Consider the following 24,737-nt stretch of genomic DNA (forward strand, 5'->3'; position numbering starts at 1 on the left):
TCCTCTACTTGAGTGTTCTCAGTGTTGCCTTTTTACTCCGAAGTCTGTACGGATGTAGGCAGTTTTTTAACCACTAAATGTTTCAACAACGCATCGTCCCTAATTTTCCAAAAACGTAAACTCTAAATTCCATTATTTTATTTTATATATATTATTTTTTCTGGGGGGATGGGGGGACTAGGACACAAAAGAGCCTGGTCTTTGGCGGGCACTGCGCCAGCGGGAACCTGTTTCTCGCTCGGTGGTGGCGGAGCTGTTGGATTCAAACTCAGTATATACGCAGTGCGAGGGGTCCGGGCCGCAGTCCGCGCCTCCCGCGCCTCCCGCGCTTCGAGCCGGCTGGCCGCGGGCCCTCCCAGCCCTGGAAAGGGTTAAGCGAGCGGCGAGGGCTCGGGGCGGGCGGCCGGGGGCCGGGGCGCGCCGGCGCGCTCCCGAGCACGCGCTCCCGGCCACGGGCTGCGGCCGCTCTCCCGCCCGCGTCCCCGCCTCGGCGCGCTTCTCAGATCCGCCAGCGCCTGGCGAGGCCTCCAGGACGCGGTGAGTGCCGGGCCCCGCCGCCGCGGCGGCCGAGACCGCGCTGCCCGGGCCGGGAGCGCGGGGGGCACTCGCTGGGAGGACTGGAAAGACGGGCCCCGGAAAGACCCGCGGACTCCCGCGGGCGCTCGCGCAGGTGCGGAGGAGGCAGCCCGCCCGCCCCCGGCGTTCTTACAGGTGCGCGGGAGAGGCCGGCGCGCGCGCGTCGGGGACCCCGGCGAGGGCTCCGCACCCCCGGCGCGGGCAGGCGCCGAGTGGAGGGCGCGGAGAGGACCTACGAGGTAGGGGTGGGCCCCGAGGGGCAGGCAGCGGCTAGACGGCCCAGGAGGCGGAGGGTAATTGGGCCCGGGGTCCGAGAGTGGGCACTGCTCGGGACAGGGGTGGCCGCCCGGGCGGAGATGGTGGGCAGCGCGGGGAGACGGCCCGGTGGGGTGTGGGGTCCGCCCGGCTCCGGGGCTCCTAGTGGAGCGGGCGGCACGGAGACTCTCCGGGCGCTGCAGCCGGAAGCGGGGGGCGACTAGCCCCTGCTCCGTGCCCGTGGCGACCGCCTCCGAGGACACAGCCCCAGGGGTGCCGTGGTCTCCGTCGTTCCCGCCGCGGATCGCGCTTCGGCGAGCGCAGCCTAGCCAGAGCCATCTCGGGGGCGGAGCGGCCTGAACCGGCGGGGAGGAGCCAGGCCCGCGCCCCGCGCCCCGCGCCCCAGGCCGGACGCTCCTTGGGGAGGCGGTCCCGGTCCAGTGGCCACGTTTGCGGCCAGCGGGGCCGGCCACTTCCCGCTCCCAAAGAGTGCCTTGGCCTGTGCTCAGCGCAGCGCGGGCCTGGCTCGCGGGCGGCCATGGCCGGGCCGGGCCGCGCTGCCTCCGGAGCATCCGTCTCTGGGCGCCACAGGAAGCGGGTGGGAGGGCCCTCCCAGACCTGGGACCGCGGCGGGGAGGGACGTGCCGGAGTGTGTGCGGAGGCTCCTTGCCGGTTCGCCCCCATCACCTCCTCTGACTGCCCTGCGGACCCCCGGGGCCCTCTGCGACCCCCCGGGGACCCCCTCCTTGTGCAGCCGGCATTGCTGGGGGCTCGCGGGGTGCTGGGGTGGTGCACAGCGAGCGCTTTCTTTTCTCGGAGTCTTTGCCCCACTGACCGACCAGACGGGCCACCAGCGGTGCTTGTCGCTTGGGTTGGAACGTGCCTGACATCACGATGGCCGGGGGCGGGGCGCGAGAAGAAACCGCATTTCAATAAAGACAGCGTGTGGCCGGCTGGAGGGGAGGTTAAATGCATTTCCACGGAAAGCCTCCCGCCGGCTCCCCCAACCCCATTCATGCAGGGGGACCCCAGCCTCCCGGTCAGGGCCGGCAGGGTCCGCCACTATGGCGTGGTTGCTCCTGTAGCCTTAAGTAAATATAAAAAAATTTCCACCAATTCTTAGGTTCCTACAAAACCACATCTTCTATCTCCACCCACCCCCACATCTATTCTAAGGGCAAGGAAAAGAACAAATCAATGTAATAAGTTTTATTTCTGCTCCAAGTACTGAAGGCGCCTTGCAGGCAGATTTTAAATCCCTGTGCAGCCCCTCAGTGGGGGTGGGGTGGGTGGTGAGTTCACTCTTCCCAGCCTGTGATCAGGCCGCCTCCCTCCTTTTCGCATCAACCATCAGGTACTCAGCTTCCAATTAGGACTCTTAATGGACCGCCAGTGTTCCCCTGGCTTCTTACCCTGAGCTAATGGTGCCCTATTATTAAGAGTCCTCCATGCCTACCCGGGAAATGCAGAAGGGAGCACTCCATCCCTCAGATTTGCCCAGGGACAGTCCCCTGAATGCACTGTAACTGGAGGTTCCAGCTCTCCCTTTGGGGCCTAACAAAGCAAATGTTTAAAGAAATAAAGTCTTTCCACCTTTTAATGTCAATTGCACAGGATACTGCTGATGATATAATTTTAGAACACAATGAAAAGAGTTCAGAGATTTTGCTTACAGGCCATAAGGCCCTCTTGGGTTTGGGAAGAGGGGAGAAGACAGTGAAGTGTCCGTGGTTCATCAGGATGAGCTGTTGGGGCAGCTTGGCTTTGTGCAGTCCCCTGTGGTCCCAGTGTCTGTGTGTTCCTGGGGCGGGACCGTGCCGGCTGCTGGCTCCAGCGCTGAGAGAACAGAGGGTCTGGGAATGCGGCGAGGCCGTCCCTTCATCCCCGAGCATCTTCCTGGCAGCCCCATCGCTCCGTTTCTGCATGCGCTCACACAAGCTGCCACGCTGGCACCGGGGAAGCACGAGGCCTCCTTTTAGCTCCAAGTCCACTCTCGTCCCTGAGCTGAAACCAGGCGGCGCTCCATGCTGTGGGGCCTCCATCTGGGATCCTGTTTCAGTTTTTTTCTAAATACCAGCAGCATAAATTGTCTGTAATCACAGCTCTGCGGTGAATCTGGAACTACTTAGGCAGCTGTAATGCCCCTCGGCCTCCCTAGTTGGGGGCGCGGTGAACCCAGGAGGATGGCTACGGGGCCACCCCAGAGGTGCCCGCGGGGCTGTCGGGGTGCAGACCAGAACCCGCCCTGTCCCGGCGCGTCCTCCCCTGGTGGCCCTTGGTGGATCTGTTCTGGGGAGTTCAGGGATCACTGTCTCCACTGGGGCCTTGACTCGGGTTTCTCTCTTGGAATTATTGTAATTACTCTAAAATGACAGTGTTGGCACCCGCAGCTCTTTGTGAAATAGTTCACAATGAGCACTGGCTTTTGGGGTAAACCAAGATTTTCCAGGAGTTTGCCTTTGGCCAGCAAGCCAGTTCCTGCTAGAAAGAATATTAAAATAAACAGCACTTTGGAAATTGAAGCTGCTGCAAGTCTTATACAATATCTGATGGATTAAAAACCAATTTCTTCCTTTCACAAACATCTATCGAGTGTCTGTCCCACCCAGGTCAGGCTCAGTTCTAGGTGCTGGGAATACAATGGCATTTAAAACTGACACAGCCTCCGCTTCCCCCAAACTGTCTCCCTGCAGCTTAGGTTCTGATACGGTGAAAGTGATGTTAATTCGTGTGTGGTAACAAGCAGGCAGGCAGTGTCTCTGAAGGAAAGGAACAAACCCCTATGAAAGCACCTGACGCAGGGATTGTGAGTTGGGCTCTGAAGGATGAAGCCCAGCAATGGAGGACGGTAGGGGACACCCTGCGGAGACAGCGGTCAGAGACGCTGGCGCGTCAGAGGAGGAAGGCAGGCCAACAGGCACCCCGGCCGTGTCAGAGATTTGTGACTTAATACACGTTTATCCCTCATTAACTGTGGCATTTCCTCTGTAAATTGACAGAGCTTTACACACTAGGCCTTGATGGAGCAGGACGTGGATTAACTTTGGAGAGCTGAGACTGCGTGGCTCACAGAGCGAGACCGTCCGGGGGGGAGGACATGGCCGAGCGTGGCGTAAGCAGGGGTCCCTGTGCTGGGGGGGGTGCCCTCAGCGCTGGCCCTGAGAACCCTTTGTCGTGGGGCCACGGTGCAGACGCGGAGCTGCTGCCTCTGTCCGAGCCAGGGTCTCCTCCTGCTCCCTTTGCGGGCACCCCCCCTGGCCCCCACGACCGGTTCCTCAGATAGCCGTCAGAATGGTCACTGAAAGGCATGAGCCTTGTTCCGAGGCTGGGTGGCCAGTAGTTTCCCATGGGCTGCAGTCCACAGCACAGATAACAGGAAGCTCACTCCAGCCGGCAGGGTCGTCTGATGGCCAACCCACAAACTTAGTGGCTGCTGCAGACTGAGTACCTGTGTGTTCCCCAAATTCACATGCTGCGCCTAACCCCCAGATGATGGTATTAGGAAGTGGGGGGCTTTGGGAGGTGATGAGGTTGTGAGGGTGCAGCCCCCATGATGGGGTAAGTGCCCTGATGACAGAGACCCCGTGGAGACCCCAGCCCTTCCTCCAGCTGAGGACACAGGAGAAGACGCTGTCTGTGAACCAGGGAGCGGGTCTCAGACACTGTGAAGAGTAGTCAGCTTTCCTCCAATCTGCTGGTCTAAATATTAGTCTCAACTAAAAATACCTTCACAGAAATACCTTCTAGACTGGCATTTGAGCAAACACCTGGGTGCCGTGGCCCAGCCAGGCTGACGCATCGCCACTGTCCTGTTCAGACAGGAAGAACGACACGCAGCGGCCGCTCTGTGGGCAGCCCTGCAGGGCCATCGGACACAAGCGGGCTCAGTTCCAGCTCCGGGAGTGATTCTCAGATGCTCCTGCCTTCTTGATCCTCCAAGTCCTCCTCCCTTTTTCATAAAAAGTGCCTGGTGCTTGCAGCTGAGTGATTTTCTCAGCCTGCCTCCTGGTTTCTTTGAGCTGATTTGGCCTATTGACTCCAAGCTGGCAGAATCTCTTCCTGTGCAATTATCTTAAAAACGTTGTGGGCTTTCTATGGATCTGCTGGGATTGAAGCCATTAGACAGAGGTGTCATCCACAAATCCACTCAGTCCTTTCTCCACCTTGGACTCCCTGCAAGGCCGCTGTGAAAAGCATCCTTAAAATTCCTAGAAGCCTTGTGTTGTTTACCACAAGACCCTTCCAGGGCCTCTGCCTGGTGCCCCTCAGATACCAGGAGGTCTTAAAAGAGATCTGATTGTGCTGCCTAGACTGATCTTGGCTCTGAAGCCCCGTCTGAATTCGACAGTCTTGGAGGCGCTGGGAAGGAGAAGAGCTTCATCTGTGAACCCAGTAAGCCTGCTTCCTCTTTGTTTCCTCCAAATTGCACTTGAAAACGGAACCCTTCCTTCTCCAGCTCCCCTCTTCTCTCAAGTCACAGAGACAGCGCTCAGCAGGGCCTCCCCGGCCCCCCCGGAAGTCTTCTCCGGCATCATCCGGCCGACTGGAGCACCCTCCGTCTCTGGCATCGTGGGGCCGCGGTGCTGCTGAGCCCTGCTGTCCAGGAGCCCCGCTCGTCTGTCCTCGGAGCCCTGATGTGTCTGCCCACTGCCTGCCCCACTGGCTCTATAACTGACCACTCCAGACCTGCCAGCTCAGAACAGCAGGGCTGCCATGCCCTTCGACTTACAGGCTGGGCAATCTGGTGGGGAAGCTCGATGGATGCCCTTAAGGCCACCCACATCTGCTGCCAGCTGGGGCCCCTGGCAGCACTGTCTCTGTGGGCTCCAGCTGGGTCCCCAGAGGCTCTGGATTTCTCATAGGTCGGCACCGGGCCCCAAGTGTCGGTCCTAAGAGCGGAAGCTGTGTGATTGCCATTTTCAGCACAGCCTCCATCACCACAGTGACCAGCGTTTAGGATCTGGGGGCCGGAGCATACCCGTGAGGGGGCCGCTGTCACCCGGGGGATGACCGCCCCTCCTCTCTCATCTTGTCCACGTGGCCGGGCTGCACTGAGGGGCCCCAGGGACCATGAGCCGCGTCCTGCGCCATCCTGCCGCGCCCCCTCCAGCTCCTTCTGCCAGCTGGCGGGGCTGAGCTCCCAGGCCCGAGCTGCCCGCCCTGCGGTGCCTGAGTGCAGCCCTCCTGCGGCCCGGCTCCCTAGCCCTTGAGGTCCGTGTCCCGCGGAGGCTGGGTGTCCCGGTCTGAGTGCAGGGGCCTCGTGTGTGAAGAAGGTTCAGCCTCGCTGGCCCTTTGGTCTCCGAGGGTGGGGCCGTGCGGGGCAGGGCTGCCCGGCAGAGGTCCAAGCAGAGCACGGCCAGCCGACCCAGCGGGAGGCCTGGGAGAGGGCCCACCCCTGGGTGCACGCCGTGGCCTGGGAGAGAGGGCCCACCCCCGGGTGCACGGCCGTGGCCTGGGAGAGAGGCCCACCCCCGGGTGCACGGCCGTGGCCTGGGAGAGAGGCCCCACCCCCGGGTGCACGGCCGTGGCCTGGGAGAGAGGCCCCACCCCCGGGTGCACGGCCGTGGCCTGGGAGAGAGGGCCCACCCCCGGGTGCACGGCCGTGGCCTGGGAGAGAGGCCCCACCCCCGGGTGCACGGCCGTGGCCTGGGAGAGAGGGCCCGCCCCCGGGTGCACGGCCGTGGCCTGGGCCCTTGGCGCGGTGGAGCCCATGCCTGCCCGGTGAGGGCCCGCTGTGCGAGGGGCTTCCGGGGTCGGCTGCGCTGGGACTGGGCCTGCAGATGCCCCCCACCCAGCCGGGCTGTGAAGCATCAGCTGCCCCGTGCACGGGATGTGGCCACCTCCTTGTGGACTTCCAGACCCCAGAAGACGGCAGGAAGGGGCCGTGTGTGTGTGTGGGCGTGTCACACCCTCCCCAGTCACTACTGCCTGACCTCCTGTGGTGTCTGCCCCAGTGGGAGTGCTGTTTCCCAAAATAGCTTCTTCCTGAGACTGAAGTGATCCCCTCACCCTGACCCCACCACAGCCCGGACTCCACACCCACATGTGGGGGAAATCCAGTGGAAACCAGTATGTTGGCAGCCTTCACCTATAAACTCTGTTTAGGCAGATGTTGGGCTTCCCAGGTGGCTCAGTGGTAAAGAATCTGCCTGCGATGCAGCAGACGCGGGTTCGATCCCTGGGTTGGGAAGATCCCCTGGAGGAGGACATGGCAGCCTACCCCTGGAGAATCCCATGGACAGAGGAGCCTGGAGGGCCACAGTCCATGGGGTCAGAAAGGGTGGGACATGACTGAGCAACTAACACACTGACTTTAAAAGAGTTTGCAAAGACAGCAGGTTAATAATATATTGGGCTGGCCAAAATGTTTGGGTTTTTCCATATAATGTAACAAAAACCTTAGCCAATTTTTTGGCCAGCCCAATAGTTTCCTTGGATTGAGTCTCAAGATGATTTAAATATTTTGTTTTTGCATCCACTTATTCCTGGCTGTCTCAGGACTGTCCTGATGGGAGAGGCCTCTTTGACGCTCACATGGAGGAATTCCCACTGACAGAACGTGTCTGGATTTCTGCTTCCGAAGCCAGGTGTCAACAGTGAGAGACGAGCTGGCATTTCATCTGCCTCCGCATCCCGTCCGCCACCCTCGTTGCTTAGAGGACAGAGATCACATGTTGAATTTGGATGAATTCCTCCCTGTAAGCTCTCCACCAGGTTCCTTGTCTCCTGACAGCCAAACAAAAGGCAGTGCTGCTCTGCAGCGGTTTCCAGGCAAGACTCAGGCCCTTTCCCAGGACCTGCTAAGCCGGAGGGGGCGGGCCTAGGTCAAGAGCATCGCTTCTGGGGACCGGCAGGATACCTGAGGACATAGGTCGGGGTGGGGCTCTATTGTTACGTCTTAACCACAGCAAAGCAGGAGAGAGGTCAGAGACAGGGCTTCCTAGCTTGTGATCCATTCATGCCAACAGCGATAAGTGCGCGAGTGCGATTAGTAGGCGAGGGAGCTGGGCTCCAACTTGCCAGTAATGGTGTGTGATCTTGGACAAGTCTCTCTGTATAAAACCAAGAAAATTGTAAAGTGTGAGTTTTTATTTAACTTCCCCACATTTCAGTTTGACCTTGACTTTACTCACGTACTCGTAGCACTAAGAATATGGCAACTTAGGAGTCTTGTTACCTAGTGAGTGACTTCGTTATGTTTCAGACTGTGTGGCTTCCACGAGAGTCAGTCGCAGTCCAGATTGATTATTTAATTGATGAATACTGATACACATATGGGATAACATTTTTAAGTTGTAAGTTATAATCAAACGCCATTAACAATGTGATTAAAATACCCATGGTATCCCAGTGAGCTTTAATACACGTTATCATCTTGCCGTTTACACTTCAAATCCTTAGGAAACCAGGTGTTAATACAGCAGGTAGACAACACCCCCCCCACCCCCACCCCCCACCAAGCCCGTCCCTTTCACACTTCCATGAGTGATACAGAGTTTTTGTTTTCATGTTTAAATGTATGTAAATAGTATTACGGCGCTTCCCAGGTGGCTCAGTGGTAAGGAATCCACCTGCCAATGCGGGAGACACAGTTTCAGTCCCTGGGTCAGGAAGATCCCCTGGGAGAGGAAATGGCAACCCACTCCAGTATTCTTGCCTGGAGAATCCCAGGGACAGAGGAGCCTGGCGGGGTGCAGTCCATGGGCTCCCACAGAGTCAGATACGACTGAGCACAAGCATAAGCAGAAAATCGGATTATACGGCATCTTTCTGCAAATGGCAAACCTTCAAAAATTCAAAATTATGTGTTTGGAATTTATTCACACCGATACATGTAGGTTTAGTTCATCCATTTTAATGTGTGTGGCCCTTTTGGCAGTGATGGAAAATCAGTCTGAAAGAAGTTTAATCAATCTTTTTGTACAAAAGGACACAAAGCTCTCTTTCTGAAACAGGAGATGGATTGCGTGGCTGCCCTGTCACCTCCCTCCACTTCTTCGAAGCCATCAGAGGATTCCTGTTGTCATTCGGACGTGAGGGTGGGGCCTGGCCCTGCTCACCCTGGGGCTCCTGGCCGCGCCAGGCTCTCCAGTTTCTGAACTGGTCAAGCTTGTTTCCAACCCAAGGAGTCTGTTCTCGCTTCCCCTGGCCCTGTGTCTGGCTCCCTCCTGCTCTCAGGAATCTTCCCCGATGCCAGTAGAAACCAGGTCCATCAGGCCTCTCACACCCTTGTTTATGTGGTTTGTAATTCACTAGAGTTCGTATAACGATGGCTTAGGCTTGTTTTCTCCCTAGACTGGGAGCTCCGTGGGGGCCGAGGTCAAGTTTTTTTGGTTCCTGCTCCCATCTAGGACCCAGGGCACTTCCTGAAACATTGTGGGTGTTCAGCTATATCCACTCAGTATGTGAACCAAGTAAGTGACAGAATACTATTAATTATTTATCACCGCTGATGGGACTTTAACAGATTGAAGATCTGGGGGGAAGTGTGAATTTGTTCAGCCCAGGCAAGTCTCTCACTTCTGACACCAGCTTTCCATCCCTGGTGGAGAGCTCACCTCTGATTTCAGAGGATGCCCAAGACAGCCTTATCTTACTCAACTGTTGCTCAAAACTGGGTCTCATGGCGACAGGTTTCCTGGTGAGACTGTGGCCCATGCACCTCCTTCCAGCCCCGGTGGTTCCTTGTGGGATCGCGGTGTTCGCAGTCCGTGTCTGCCTAGGTCAACACCTCCCAAACCCGAGCCGCAAACAGAGGCACGTGCTTCTCTTGCAGCGCGTTCTGGGCTTGTTCCCTGGAGGTGCATCTGGAAATCAAAGGTGTTGTTTGTGCTCATATAACTTGGGAGTCTTCCACGTGACGAGTGCACACGTTTATCTCCACCTGTTCTCCTTTCAGTCCCTCGGGGTGTGTGACTCCGCGGAGCACAGGACCGTGTTGTAACGGCACCCAGTTTGGCCCTGTCTGTGATGTCACGTTTGGTGGTGACTGAAGGTACAGGCTCCCTTGAGCCCGCAGCAGCAATGCCCCCGAGTGCCCCCGCTCTAGTGTGCTGACTTCAGGAGTGAGAGTTCATCTCCTGCCAAGGGCTGTCTCGTGAGTCACGATGCTCTGACACCGTGTGTGTCTCTCAGATTAAAAACAAAGACTGGCGATCTGACGAGGGAGGCGGAATGGTGAAGCTCTCCTACAGATCTTCATGACCTGGTTGTCCTGTTGGATTAACGTACGTCTCATCCCTTCACCCTGGGCATCATCTTACCCAGATGGCTCATTACTGGCAACAGCCAAGGGCACAGAGACACTCCCCTGATTTTGGCTCTCTGACCCGCGGGGCTTTTCTCCCACATAAACCGAGGCAGTGCTGCTGCAGCAGGAGGACCATGGGCCATGCCTTTGACAGCACTCTGAGGGGGCAGGGCACAGGGTCTGCACGCACAGGCACACCTGTGTGGGGTGTGCATGCACACACAGCCTTGTGGGGCTCACCAAGGTGTGGGGTCTGCATGCACAGGCACACCTGTGTGGGGTGTGCATGCACACACAGCCTCGCGGGGCTCACCAAGGCGTGGGGTCTGCACGCACAGGCACACCTGTGTGGGGTGTGCATGCACACACAGCCTCGCGGGGCTCACCAGGGCGTGGGGTCTGCATGAACAGGCACACATGCGTGGGGTATGCATGCACACACAACCTCGCGGGGCTCACCAGGGCACGGCGGCAGTTCTGCGCTCGCCCCACAGGTGGAGAGGCCTTTCTGGCCCAGGATGAGGGTCGAGCTCGGGGCAGACCTGGGAGCAGACAGCTCAATGCCTTGTTTTCCAGCCTAAGGAGTTTGGACTTTGTGAACAGCTATTACGTAAAGGCTTTTCTTCATGACATTCTGTGATTTTACTTCCTCCAGTGCAGCTGTGCCAGAGAGTCAGCCCGCTGTTATTCCCCTAAATCACACCCACACAGACAGCCCCAGCGGGCCCGTTCCTGCCAGACCTGCCCGCGTCTCCATCTGCTTCCCTCTCAGGGCTGGGACAGCCCCCTCCACCAGCATCCTGCCCCCCAGCTGCGCTGGGCAGCAGACCAGACCCACCAGCGTTTTGTAGGCGTCCCTCAGCCCACCGCGCGGATGCGGCAAAGTCCCGGGCTTCACCTTCAAAACTGGAACAGACAGGAAGGACCTCCCTGGTGGCTCAGTGGTAAAGAATCTGCCCGCCAACGCAGGAGCCTCAGGTTTGTTTCCTAGTCCAGGAAGATCCCACATGCCTAGGAGCAACTGTGCTCCACAACTGCCGAGCCTGTGCTCGAGAGCGGGGGGAACCGCTGCTACTGAAGACTGCAGGCCCGGGGGCTTGTGCCCCACAACAGGAGAAGCCATCGCCACAGCTAGAGAGCAGTCCCCGTGCACTGCAACCAGAGGACGCTGGCACCCTGCAATGGAGACCCAGCACAGCCAAAATACATAATAAAATTAAAAAAAAAAAAAAACAAAAACACTACTAGCAGCAGACAGAAGGACCCAGAGCATCGGGCGGGCGCTGGGTGGCATGGATGCTGGAGCCAGCCTGTGGGCCCCGTCTGGCTCAGCCACTTGCCGGGCGCAGGGCTAGTTAATTGTATGAAGTTGGTGAGACTGCTTCACATCTCATTTCCTCTGGTAAAACAGGGCTAAAAGCTACAGCCCCGCAGAAGGGTTCCTGCAAGGGTCACATATGTAACACACACAACAGCAGTGCCTGCAAGATAGACGAGACAGGCTTGAGCTGGGTCATGATCACTCCTGCACTGAGGTTGCCTTACAGTCTGGCGAGTCCTAGAAACGTCCTTCGTGAAAAGCAAATTAAAAATTACAGTGCTAAAGCCTGGTAGTGTAGACTCAGGTTAACGTCATCCCAGGATTCACTGGCTGCTCACTGTCTGAGTGGGGTCGCCCTGGTGTGTGGGGGTCAGTGGTGGGCAGGGCTCAGGGAGTGGTCCTGGGACCCTACTGTGACAAGCAGGTGGCTGGACACTCGGATTGGACACATGGTGGGCCTGACTCAGAGGACCCCCAGAAGGAACTGGCTACAACAACAGGCGCTGCAGGTGTTTAGATAAACTTCATAAGTCTGTTCACTAATGTTTTTTAAAAAATTGACTTTATTTGAAAGGGAGATTCTCTTTAGCAACCTATATCATGATAATGAAACAAACTTAATTTTAAATGATCTGATGTCCACATTAAGTGCATAAATAATGTCCACATTTGGAAATCATACACAATCTTTTTTAAAAAATTCATATTGAGAGAAAAATTCATAGGAAGAGACTAAAAACTTCTGCTTGGGTATTTACACTGTGGAGAAGAGGTGTATATCCTTCACAGGTAGTGCTACCTAAGTTATATTTAAAGCAGACATGTTCCTATTAAAATATATTCTCACCAGTAGTCAGGAAGGATTCTGTTACTACCGCACACCCGCACCTCTGCTGACACATCCCTTCCCGTCAGTCACGACGATAGGCGGAGAGGCAGTTGTTCATCTAACAGCCCCCAGAAAGGTGCTTGGGGGAGAGGCCCTTCCCGTGCTACGGTCGGTGGGGAGTCTGGTGGTTTCCTTGCTATCAGGGCCGGTGCCAGGCTCAGAATCCTCCCAGAGCCTCCGAGGGGGGACTCTGATTCCAGAGCCAAGTGCAATATGGGGAAAAGTCCCTTTGGAAATCCCGGACTTCCAATCAAAGAAACCTGACCTGAGCATCTTGGCAAACCCGCCAATGCCTGTTAAACACAGGACTGTTAAACACAAAATGGGCTGATTCCTTCCCATCCATTTAATGGGTCATTCTAGGGGAGAGGGTTTTGCTCTGAAAGTTGAGTTTCTTGAACATCATTTGGAAAAGGAAGTGGTCCTCTGCTTTCTCCTGGGGATGCTGACTATTTGTCCTTCATGGTGTGTGTGTGTGGGGGGCGGGCAGGACCTGTCGACCTGCAGAACCTTCCTTCAGACAGTGGGCTGCACACGGGGAGCTGGCATGGACGGGCCTGCTGAGGCTGCTGACCGCCTAGATTGTGTCTGTTTCATCACGCAGCTCTTGCTTAGTGCGGCTATGACAAAATTTCTGCTTTGCCTGATTCTTTCAGGCTTTAAGTGGACTCTGAAGAGCTTTTAAAACACGAGAGTTCCGAACTCAGGCTTTTCAAGTGAGTCCCGTGCCCTGCCTTGGCTTTGAGTCTGTGATGCCTTCCAAGAGGAGAGCCCTCAGGGGTTGGGCCTGTGCACATTCTGATGAGAGTCAGGCCAGAGGAGTAACTAGGAAGTTCTGAAACTCTTTTCCTGGCTTAAAACTAGTTAGTTTTCTGAGGTCCAAGATTGGCCATACCATACAAAGAAAGTGTGAAAAGAAAGAAGCAAGTCAGAGAGCCAGTTCTCTGGTTCTACTTCAGGCATGGATGTGTATACATATATTTGGGTAAGATATGTAAGTATGTGTTACTTTTTATCTAACTTTCCCTGAATGACTCAGCTGACTAAGAAAACACCTCTGGCACTTTGGGAAAAAGCCAGAACTTTTGCTTATAAAATCTGCCGGTTTCCAGTTTGTCATCACATTCCGGTCACCGGGGGCCGGAGTTCATTTCCATCTCAGTGGACACAGCACCTCCCCAGCAGCTCCGCAGGCTGGTGAACAGCTGAGTAAACACGCAGCTCCCCCGTGACCCTCACGCCTGTGGTCAGAGTTTCAGCCCGTCCCCACCGTCCCCACCATCCCCACGCTGCCTTTCCACACTGGACAGCGCCCTGCACGTGGGAATATGCCCCATGGGGTACTGGTAACAGTTTCTGGGCAATAGGGAGGGAGGGAGGTGAAGAGAGAGGAAGGGAGAGGGAACTGAACGTCTAGAATTTCCAACTCTGAGACACTTGTATTTCCTAACACGGCAGCAGGAAAGAGCCAGGTAAACGTGTTTATACACATACATACACTCAGCCCTGCACATTTATAGGGATCAGGTAACAGTATTAAGTACAATTAGCAGAGAATCAGAAGCAGCTGAGGGTAGGTGGTTAGGTGTCACTATATCTGGTCTAAGAAGTGAACACAGCCTGGAAAGACGGCGGGCCTGGCTGTGTGTATCTGGTGGATTTCTCTCGTCCACAGCCTCTTTGTAGGAAAACCAGAGCACAGCTGCCCCACCCCTTATGCCAAGACCCCCTTCCAGGCTGCTGAGTCTCAGTGAAGATTTGGCCAATTTAGGAAAGATAGTTTATTCTTCTGATTCATCTGCAGGTGCTCACCTCTGCCTTCCAAGGAGTTACGTGGGTTTTGTTTTCTGTTTCGTTTCGTCTTGGCTTTCTCTTTGGGGGCACGTGTGCTCTTTGGAGCATCCTTTCTTGGAGGTTTTCGGAGGTGCAGTGCAGAGAAGGAGCAATTCAAACGGGTTTCAGGTTGGAGCCTCGGAGGCCAAGCCCACACCAGAGCCCTCGCTCAGCACCTTTCTTCAAATACTGGCTCTAACCGAATTTGAGATAGCTGACTGGATCAGGTTTCAGGAAAACTGTCCCACGGCAGAACTGAGGAGGTATCATAGGCTAACTGTGCTTTCTCACTGAGAGTTCTTAATTTCACACATAACATCTCATTAGGTTGGAGTTCGGGAATGGTTGATACTGTCACTGATCCTCCAAACCAGCAGTTTTATGGTTCAACCCAATGAATTAATATTTAAGGCCCTTGGCTGAACTGGGTCCTTCCTTACAGGCCTCAAAAATCAGGGGAGGACAAGTCTTTTAATTCCTAAATAGTATTCACTGAAATCTCTCTCCAGCACTGAAAAGCCAAAATCCCCTTCCCACCAAATCTGAAGCCTACAGCTTGTGGGGTTGCTGGGGGCAGATGTTATCATGAAATCGCCTATGGAAAATGCAAACTCAAACATCCTCTCTTTCCCCTGTAAACAGGAACACGAAGAGCTGGTGACATGACATGGAAACACCTGATGTTCCGACAAAGGAAGTCACAGAGGAAGGCCCCCGGTGGATGAGTGAGGAAGACGGGTCTAGTGTGTGCACTGACTTGTCCTAACGCCCACCTGGAGAGTGAATTACGCACCCCCGCCTGCCCCCAGGTGAACACCGCCGAGCCAGGCCCGCACTCAGCCCTAATGGCGAACGGGGGTCACACACGAGGAGAAAGCTCCCCGGGCGGCTGCCTGTAAAGCAGGACTGAAAGTCAGGGTTGGGAAGCGTGGACCGCAGACCGGCGCCGAGCGCAGACGCGATGGGATGCGGACGGATGGACGGTGACTCGGGGAGACAGGGCGGGCCAGGTGCTTAGTACCCGACAGCTGAGCCCGCAGAGCGGGACCCGTGCCCAGAGCGGCGGCAGCGGCTGCCCGACCGTTCCGTCCGCCCGCGCGGAGCCCCGACTACACAGACCCGGGCAGACGGCCGCCCGCCCGCGGGGACCGCGCTGGGGTCACAAGTTCAGCCGGGAGCGGGAGCGCGCTCCCGCAGACACACCCCTTTCTCGGGATAGCGGGCGGGCGGGTGCGAGCCGAGCGGCGCAAGAGCGAAAGCCGCTGTGGACACAAGGGCGGTCTGATCGCACACCCGGAGCCCGGAGGAGCCATCGACCTTGGGCAGCCCGAGTCCGGGCGGAGTGATGCGGAGCTGCTGAGGGGGACAGCTGCCCGAGCGAGCGCGCATGGAGAACCCGGTGGTCCCCTGCGTCCTCTACCCGGGCGACGGGGCGTGCGGCCAGGCCGGAGGCCGGGGCGGCGCTCCCGAGGCTCCGGGAGAGGGCAGCCTGCAGCCGCCGGACGCGGCCGAGGGGGAGGGCGCGGCGTCCCCGGCGCAGACACCCTGCAGCCTCAGCGCGTCCCTGTGCTTCAGCTCCGGGGACGACTCCCCGCCGCAGTCTCGCGCCTCCTCCGCGGCGGAGGACGCAGCGGCCTCGCCGCCCTCGTGTTGCAGCGGCCGGCGGGTGGTGGAGAGGCAGTGGGGCGTCGGCAGCTCGGGCGCCGCGTCCCCGGAAGACTCCGCGTCCCCCGAGGAGCCCGCGTTCCCCGGGGAGCGCCCGCCGACCGAGGAACCCACATCCCCGGAGGAGCCCGCGGACCCCGCGCCCGTGCCGCCCGGCGTCGGCCCAGAGCACGGAGAGCCCGACCTGCTCATCGAGGTCTCGGGCCGCCGGCTGCGGGCGCACAAGGCTGTGCTGGCGGCGCGCAGCGACTACTTCCGCGCGCGCGCGTCCCGGGACGTGCTGCGGGTGCAGGGCGTGGGCTGGGCGGCGCTGCGGCTGCTGCTGGCCTACGCGTATAGCGGGCGCATGGCGGGCGTGCGCCCAGACAACGTGGCCGACGTGGTGGCCGGCGCGCGCCGCCTGCAGCTACCCTGCGCCGCGCAGCGCGCCACCGACGCCGTGGCGCCGCAGCTGAGCCTGGCCAACTGCTTCGAGGTGCTGAGCGCGGCCAAGCGGCAGCGGCTGGCAGAGCTGCGCGAGGCCGCCTACCGCTTCATGAGCGACCACTACCTGGAGGTGCTGCGCGAGCCCGCCGTCTTCGGGCGCCTGTCTGGAGCCGAGCGCGACCTGCTGCTGCGCCGCCGCCTACGCGCCGGCCGCACCCGCCTGCTGGCTGCCGCTCTCGGGCCGGCCGGGGAGCGCGCGGGCAGCCGGCCACAGAGCCCGTCAGGGGACGCGGAGGGCCGCGGCGAGGCCGCCGTCTACTGTTTCCACGAGGCGGCTGGCGAGTGGCGCGAGCTGACACGGCTGCCAGAGGGCGCGCCGGCGCGGGGCTGCGGCCTCTGCGTGCTCTACAACTACCTCTTCGTGGCCGGAGGCGTGGGGCCCGCGGGCCCCGACGGCCGCGCCAGGCCCTCCGACCGGGTCTTCTGCTACAACCCGGCCACTGATAGCTGGAGCACTGTGCGGCCGCTGCGCCAGGCGCGCTCCCAGCTGCAACTGCTGGCCCTGGACGGCCACCTGTACGCCGTGGGCGGCGAGTGCCTGCTCAGCGTGGAGCGCTACGACCCGCGCGCCGACCGCTGGGCCGCCGTGGCCCCGCTGCCCCGGGGCGCCTTCGCCGTGGCCCACGAGGCCACCACGTGCAACGGCGAGATCTACGTGTCCGGGGGCTCACTTTTCTACCGCCTGCTCAAGTATGACCCACGGCGTGACGAGTGGCAGGAGTGCCCGTGCAGCAGCAGCCGTGAGCGCTCGGCCGACATGGTGGCTCTGGACGGCTTCATCTACCGCTTCGACCTGTGTGGGGCCCGCGGCGACGCGCCGGCGGCCGTGCCGGCCGGGGGGGTCAGCGTGCTCCGCTACCACTGCCTGGCCAAGCAGTGGAGCCGCTGCGCCTCGCACCTGCGGCCCCCGGGTGCGCCCTCGGGCCTGCAGCCCTTCCGCTGCGCCGCGCTGGAGGGCACCATCTACTGCGTGAGCCGCGCGGGCACCTGGCGCTTCGTGCCGCCCGGGGAGGGCGAGCCTGGCGCCGGCGACGCGGGCCTCGAAGGCAGCTTTGAGCTCCAGTCGCTCCAAACCCCGGCGGACGCCCGGGGCCTGCTCTTCCCCTTCGTGCTCAACTTGCCGGAGGAGAAGCCGGACCGAGGGGAGGAGGGCGCTGTGTAGAATGAGCCAGGTGGTCACCCGGCGTGTCCCTCCGTGGCCCGAGACAGGGAATGCGCCGTGGGCCGAGGTCCCAACTGGGAACCCGGAAGGGCGCAAGGGGAGCGGAGGCCGGGGGAGAGGGTCGGGGGTGGGCGCTGCCCACGGGGATCACTTAGGAGGTAGTGCTTGTCACTACCGGGCCTGGCAAACCGTGTGCAACGCTGCCTTAAGGCCCCCTTTCTACTCTGCATTCCTTCTGCTTTGTTTTGCTTTGCTTAAGGGGGGGGGGGATGTCGAAGGCTTAAGAAGCAGGATATGAGCAAATAACTTTGCAAATAAGATACAACATACCTGAGAAAGAAGGAAACAGAATCAGAGACTGCGCTTCCGGGTGCAGTGGGTGGGCCCTGTGTGCCCCGGACGGTGTGGCTCGTCGGGGAGGCAGGCTTGAGTGCTGCGGGGTGCCAGCCCCCTTGTTACTGCGTGCTGAGAAGGCCCTGGGAAACGCGGGGGGCTCCCAGACTGGAGTCCTAAATGAGGCCAGTGTGAACCATATTCCTGGAAACCCCTGAAAGAAGGTCGTGCTTTTTTTCAGCTTGGAGTTTAAAATCATAACCGATAAATCAAGCTCTTAAAGCTTTTCTAATTTAGTTTAAAAGTTCCTGCCCTATGTGTCAACTCCGAATGTAAGAAGTACTAAAGATGAAATCTTTGATTCCCAATAAGGTCTCCTGTCCAGTGAGCACGGGAGATCGCAGGGGCCCCGGACAGGGGCAAAGGTCCACACACCTGAGAGCAGGTCCCTCTCATCACCTAACTGAGGTGGGCTTAATACTTTCAATTTCAAGGATGCTCATCATTATGTTCAATGTGTAGCAATGATTGACTGTTACTCGGGCTTTAGATCTTTGGTGACTGTTGGCCAAAGAGCGTATCATCAGTAGGCGAGGCTGACAGCGGCCAGGTGCTCGCCTGCTTTGAAAGCAGGGCCGGGGTGCCCAGCCGCTGTGATATTTTATAGTGGGCTTGAAGAGAGTAGTATTCCCCCGGAAAGAGGACGAAAATCCTTTCTTTTTTTGAGAGTTCTAAAGAAAAACATACAGGCATAGTTTGAACCCACCAATTGTGATGTTTTAAATATTAATTCTGGTAACTCTGAGGGAAATTCATTTTTACAACCATTATTCTAAGAAAGTGCGGCAGAGTGACAGTGAGCATGTAGACACGAGGGGGAGCATGTGTTTATAAGGGAGTATGGGGCTTTCCTGGTGGCTCTGTGGTAAAGAATCTGCCTGCCAATGTGGGAGACTTGGGTGAGGAAGATCCCCTGGAGAAGGAAATGGCAACCCACTCTAGTATTCTTGCCTGGGAAATCCCATGGACCGAGGAGCCTGAAGTCTATGGGGTTGCAAAAGAGTGGGACATGAATTAGCAAGTAAACAACAGTAACATAATGTAGTTTAGCAAATGAACTACTTTTGTCTAATTGTGAGCTCCAAAATACCATTAATAAAACTAACATGAAATTTCACTACTGTAATAGGGCACAAGGATTAAAAGGCAGGGTTTACTATCTATTAAACATTTAAGGATAAAATGTATGTTCGTAAAGAGAGGCCAACTGACTTGGATTCTGAATCCAATCCACTTTTTTTTTATGACAGGAAAAGTGCCCATTGAAGGTTACTGGCACAGAAGTCAATGAAGTCATGTGTAGCTTACTGTGATTTCCTCATGAATCAGTGATGGGAGGGAGCCTCCCTGTGCGATCTGTGGGTGTGCGGGGAATAGGTTATGCTTCCTAAAGAGGCAGTGGTCGTTAAAGTGGTCAGTTAAGCATGCTTAGAAATTCAGCATGACTCATGCATGTCCTGAGGACAGGGCTCTGCCGTCTTAGCTGGTGTGTTCTGGGAACTTGTGTGCCTGCCCGTGACCACTCCTGACACCACAGGATGTCTTGGCAACTCGGGTCAGCATCTTAGGAAAAACCAGGCTCCAGATTGCCTGACTTTGTAGGAGCAGACTGGAGACATGGCAGGAGAAGAAGAAGTGAGATCCAAAAGAAACTGTGCTTGTAAAGACATGAGCGTTTCACATGACAGTACATTTTTCTCCAGACTTGCATTACTTATGCTCAATTTTTATTTGAAATGGAACCGAGGTGATATTTTCATTCCTTCAGTATCAAACTCATGAGATATGATCACTGTGATTTTACTTGAGAAATCATTCCTAGGATGCTTACCATTGAAAAACACAGATCCTAAAGTGGGCTTCCAAAGTCAACTCTCCCCATTGGAGATGGGAGACATACTAGCTGTCAGACATGGACAGCCAGACGATGACACACCCCTCGGGAGTGTTTGGATATTATTTCATCCTTGAGTTGAATGAAGGGACGCTTGGCTGAGATGCAGCACCGCTTCCTGTGGGAGCTGGCCCTGAGCCCCAGGGAGTTGTCAAGACAAGATCCCGGAGGATGCCTAAGGAGGGTGGTGGGCTTAGAACCTTGTAGACCACGTTTCTCAAGGCAGTATCACCTAGAACAGGTGCCAGAGGACCTGTGTGCTGCGAAGACCAGTTCATTTTGTTTGGGGGCCAGTACCTGGGGTGTGGGGCCAGTTGGGCCGTGTGCCAAGCACACAAGTGGAAAAGCCCCAGGCCCAGGATCCTTCTGCGCAGGAGGGCTGGGCGAGGGGCAGGCCTCCAGGGCTGGCGTTCCAGGGCCGGGGCTTGTCCTATTGCTGAGCCTGTGTCCAGCTCTCTGTAGAGAACCAGTTGGTGTAAAAGGATCCCTGCTCTTCTATCGCTTGAATCAAATGAAGGCAGAGCATTTACAACATCTGTAATTCTCATGAAATTAAGAAACCCCCAAACACTGACATTTCCAGACATTTGAAAGAGCGGTGGGGCATTTTCAGGGGAAACGTAATTCGCAGAAGCTTAATCTTTCGGTTAGTTCACAGCAATGACTTTTGTGTTGTGAATCAAGGTTCGTTTGGAACCTGAAGGATTGGGGTGAAGTCATCTTCATTTCCTTTCTGTTTTTCCTGCTGGTTGGGGAGAGCCCTGGTGCCAGCGCCAGCGTGGACTCTGGCAGCTTTATGGGGCTGGCCTGGGACTGCAGTGACTTTATTTCTGCGCCAGTTTATTTTCCTTTCAGAGAATGAATGCTGCAGAAATTCTTTGGCTACTTAGTGACAACAACTCCCGGTATCACTTTTGCTGCTGCTGCTGCTGCTAAGTCGCTTCAGTAGTGTCCAACTCTGTGTGACCCCATAGACGGCAGCCCACCCGGCTCCCCCGTCCCTGGGATTCTCCAGGCAAGAACACTGGAGTGGGTTGCCATTTCCTTCTCCAATGCATGAAAGTGAAAAGTGAAAGTGAAGTCGCTCAGTCGTGTCTGACTCTTAAGTGACCCCATGGACTGTAGCCTACCAGGCTCCTCCATCCATGGGATTTTCCAGGCAAGAGTACTGGAGTGGGGTGCCATTGCCTTCTCCAATCACTTTTGCTACAGATACTTAAAATAAATCACCTGGTCCATTTTTGTTACTTTCTGGTGTCAATTTAGTAATTCTGGTAGCCACTGTTCAATTTTTTTGGTCTCTTGGGTAACTCCCTCTGAAATGTTTTGAAATGAAATGTGTTTTTAAGTCTTTGCCTTTTCCTGAAGTTAAGGTGGTTTCAGGATGTTATCTGTTGTGACACCTTCCTGGGTCGAAATGTAAACAAAAGTGCTCTTTTGCATTCTGTCTTATTGTAGATGATTTCCTAGCTTACAAAATGATTTATTTTTGGTGTCTTTAAAAAAAATAAGTGTTCTCCTTTTCCCCTTTCCTCTGCGACATCATTATTCACGGGAAGATAACAGGAACTAAGGATGGGAAGGGGTCATGTTCTGGTTGCATCTGAGTGTGCATCAGAGCCACGTTCTGTTTGCTTCCCCGCGTCCTGGAGGGCACCGCGAGGCTCCGGCTCCTAGTGTGGGAAGTGGCATGGGTGAGGGCCTCCTACCTGCTTGGTGAACTGGTGTGAAATGAAACAAAAGACCAGATTTGTCCTCCTGCGAGACGCCAGCTCCTCTGAGGCTTTTGACAGCGCTAAGCAGTGCCGTGATGTTGCTGGGTCTTGAAGACAAACAGCCGTCTTGAAGACACAGCTTTGCCCAGCTGATGCTGTACCGATCAGCGCTCATGTTTCGAGTCCTGAGTGCCAACTCCGTAAAACCCTGTCCATCTGCCTGTTTATGCCGAGATGAAATAAATCACTGGGGTTGCTAGCGCTCCTGCAGTCTGCGAGGCTGTCCTTGTGTCTTCTCTCCGGAGCAGAGCCCTGGTGGAGGGCCTCTCTGGGAATGAGCTTCGGGGCTGGGAGATTCCGGCCTGACCTGCGAGGGGTGGGGGCGGGGGGCGAGCCCCCTGTGAATGAGGCGTGTGGAGTGTGGAGGGGCTTCCAGCGACCAGATCCAGGCATGGGGTCTCTTCATACTCCTCAGGCACCTGTGGGCGCCTCTGCCACCCTCCCCACCGCACGCCTTCCAGCTCACTGCTCCCGGGGGGCAGCGTCTATGCCGGGACATTGCCCGTGGGCCAAGGGCGGACCCAGGGCGGGCCGGGGGGCTCATCACACTCATGGCCCCGACAGGGGTCGGCACACATCTGGACAGGGATGCAGTGTGAGGGGAGCGCTTTACTGGGGTTCCTGTGGGAGGGGCAGGTAGGGGTGAACAGCAGGGCACTGGGTGCTCTGAGCAGTCTCAGGGGCTGTCGGGGGTCCCTGGGGTGCCAGGCAGGGGGAATGAGTGAGGTGGGCTGGGGAGGCTGGTTTGAGGGTGACTGAGGCTGGGAGTGTTGGGGGCCAATGGCCGTGGGGCTGGGGGCGGCCTGGGTGGGGGCTGTGGGGCTGGGGTGTGGATGAGAGATGGGCAGGGGCCTCGGTGGGTGGAGAGGAAGCCCGCGCCCTGGAGGGAGGCCCTCCCGGGTCAAAACCTCCCGAGAAAGCAAGAAGCCAGGTGGGCACAGCTGTGGTCCGCGGCTCAACCCTGCCAAGGGTCTGCGGCCCAGGGACATTGGGCGAAGCTCAGGGCACAGCCCCTGCTCCCTGGGATCCTCCTCCTTCCCTGAGAAGCACCTGATGCCACTCAAATCCAGAGGACACAGAGTCCCCAGGGTGTGCCCCCTACTCCCCTCTCCGCCCAGCAAAGTCACCCCAAAATAAGAAAGAGGCTCAGGGATCAGAGCACACTTTCACCAGCACAGGAGGGGAGGAGAAGTGGGTTACTTGGCCAAGAGTGGCTGGTACCCGCCCCCTGAATCACTACCCAGGATGCAGGCCTGCAGACCCACGGGAGTGGGTGGGCTGTATCCATTTAAAGTTGTCTCCTGTGATGTTCTGACAGCTGAAATCCCGCCTGGCAGGAAGATACCCCCATATTGCTGAGACCTGTTGTGGGCAATGGGCGCAGACGGAAGCCGGCCCTGGCAGGGGCAGGACCCACAGAGGGAACCCAGGGTGTGACGGGCAGGGCCTGCTGTAGGGTGGGCCCCGCCAGGCCCGGGGAGGCCCAGTGAGGCGGGCCCAGTGCCTGAGAAGCATGGCGGGGCGGCGGGGCTGGCACGCTGGGTGAGGGACAGCCTGTGCAGTGCGGGGCCGGGCTGTGGTTGGGGCACTTTGGGGTGTGTTGGAGATTTCGAGCATTCGGGTCAGAGCCAAGAGAGATGGAGACCTCGTCCACCCAGCCTGTGTCTGGTGCACCCATCCGACTCCAGCCCGAAACCAGGCGGAGCACCGTGGACAACCTCTGAAAGGCTCCTCCTCCCAGCACACCCGGGAGATGGCTGCGGGTGGACGGGCCTCTCCACACCTCTTCTGTGCAGAGGAAGTCTCCAGGGGCACACCTGGGGTCTGTCTGCACCTTGCCCCCTTCACCCAGGACGTCACGGGGGCCGCTGTCCCTCCTCCACATCAAGGCTCAGGCGTGAGCGCAAGTTTCCTGGCCTTTGGAGCCAGTCGAAGACAAACGGACAAACGTCCATTAAAGCAGATTCTGCTCAGTGCCACCCATGGCGAGAGGAGCCAGCGTGGGGCTCAGCCAGGTCATGGTGCCTTCCAGGGGGTGGGAGGGGGCAGCAGACAGCGCCGGGGCCGGTCCCTGGACTGCGATGGGGCCGCGTCTGAAGCTGGCAGCTGCTGAGTTAGGGTTCCGCCTCCCTCAGGGCCGGAGGCCCAGCCAGCCTTCCTCAAGCTTCCTCTGGAAGGCGTGGCTTGCAGGCCCCTGAGAAGGATGCCCCGAGTGGTGGGAGCACGCAGGTGTCTTGGAGGAACAGAGGACGGGCCCATGCGCGTCAGCCCTTCTTAGTGAAAGCTTTGGAAGGTCAGGGCCCAGCTGGGCACGGTGGGAGCAGACAGCGCACCCTTCGCTGCAGCCTGGAGCTTCCCAGGAGGCGCTTCCGCGGGGCTGGTGCCCGCAGGACTTCCTGGTGGGCAGGAGGCCCTGCTTGGGTTAGACTCAGGTCCTGGTGCTGAGCTCGGACGGAGCGGTGGGTACCGGGAGCCCCGGCCTTCAGACAGACGGGGCCACACAGCAACACCCGCCCGCGGTGAGAGTCGAGTCCAAGCCACTGCTGTCTCTGCGGGTTTCTGATGCACTCTGGAGACATTCTCTTCTGCTTCCGGAGCTTAATTTGAGAACTCGCTGAAATTGAGCAGGAGTGGTGTAACTGGGGCTGCACACTCGATGGAAGGAAGAGTCTGATGTATCAGAAGTATACATCCTGCCCATGCCCACGGTCGCAGGGGTGAGTGATGCTCTAAACAGACCACACGTGCCAAGCCAGGCTGCCCGGTTTCCACTGAGGTTTGGAGTACAGGCCCCTGCGGAGCCCCTACGAGTAACCCGATTACCGAGGCTGCCGCTCCAGGGGATTGGGGGACTGGAGTCCAGCCCCCTCCCCCGCTCCAGCCCCGTCTGCCCCACAGCTGCTGCGCCTTACAGCCCAGCGTGTCTGCCCTTCAGATGAGCTGTGACTCTGCGGTGACTCACACACGGCTGTGGGCAAACCTCCCTACAGGCCGCACAGGCAGGGCAACGGTCGGGGGATGCATGGCTGAGAATCTGGGGCTGGCCTGGGGCCCCCGGGGCTCACCGTCCTGGAGGGAGGTCGGGGGACAGGCAGGCCGGGGACCTGCAACCAGCTGGGGCCTCGGGGTGGCCAGGGGAGCTCTGTCCACCTCCAGGATGGTGGCCGGATGCCTCACCAGCTTTCTGGGTTCTTCTGTGCACTTTTCCCTGCAGGCTCTATGCCATCCTGGTGCCCGC

The 24,737-nt window shown here is 57.8% G+C and overlaps 1 protein-coding gene across 34 annotated transcripts; it reads left to right on the plus strand.

Annotated features, from left to right (window-relative positions):
* The first annotated feature begins 400 nt into the window (after positions 1-400).
* Positions 401-21,714, plus strand: KBTBD11 (kelch repeat and BTB domain containing 11). Of its 34 annotated transcripts, none has more exons than XR_015156488.1 (6): positions 401-537; positions 7,330-7,529; positions 8,787-9,245; positions 9,731-9,826; positions 9,967-10,058; positions 10,576-12,254. XR_015156488.1 is itself a non-coding variant. In XM_086381031.1 (6 exons), exon 6 carries the CDS (start codon positions 15,512-15,514, stop codon positions 17,435-17,437), a length of 1,926 nt encoding a protein of 641 aa, XP_086237157.1. In that variant the 5' UTR covers positions 401-537; positions 7,330-7,529; positions 8,787-9,826; positions 9,967-10,058; positions 10,576-11,059; positions 14,767-15,511; the 3' UTR covers positions 17,438-21,714. The 34 variants fall into 34 exon arrangements, 30 of the variants coding, with proteins under 30 accessions (XP_086237157.1, XP_086237162.1, XP_086237158.1 ...); XR_015156490.1 differs by having other exon boundaries at positions 10,737-12,254; XM_086381031.1 differs by adding an exon at positions 14,767-21,714 and having other exon boundaries at positions 8,787-9,826; positions 10,576-11,059.
* Positions 21,715-24,737: the final 3,023 nt, after the last annotated feature.

Source organism: Bos grunniens, chromosome 27 (assembly GCF_055505025.1).
Source record: "Bos grunniens cultivar Pamir isolate PY7600 chromosome 27, Bosgru_T2T1.0, whole genome shotgun sequence".
NCBI lineage: Eukaryota > Metazoa > Chordata > Mammalia > Artiodactyla > Bovidae > Bos > Bos grunniens.

Bases quoted from the DNA above. Each gene is read 5' to 3' on its own strand.
- KBTBD11 (XM_086381025.1), top strand. From the start codon at position 15,512: ATGGAGAACCCGGTGGTCCCCTGCGTCCTCTACCCGGGCGACGGGGCG.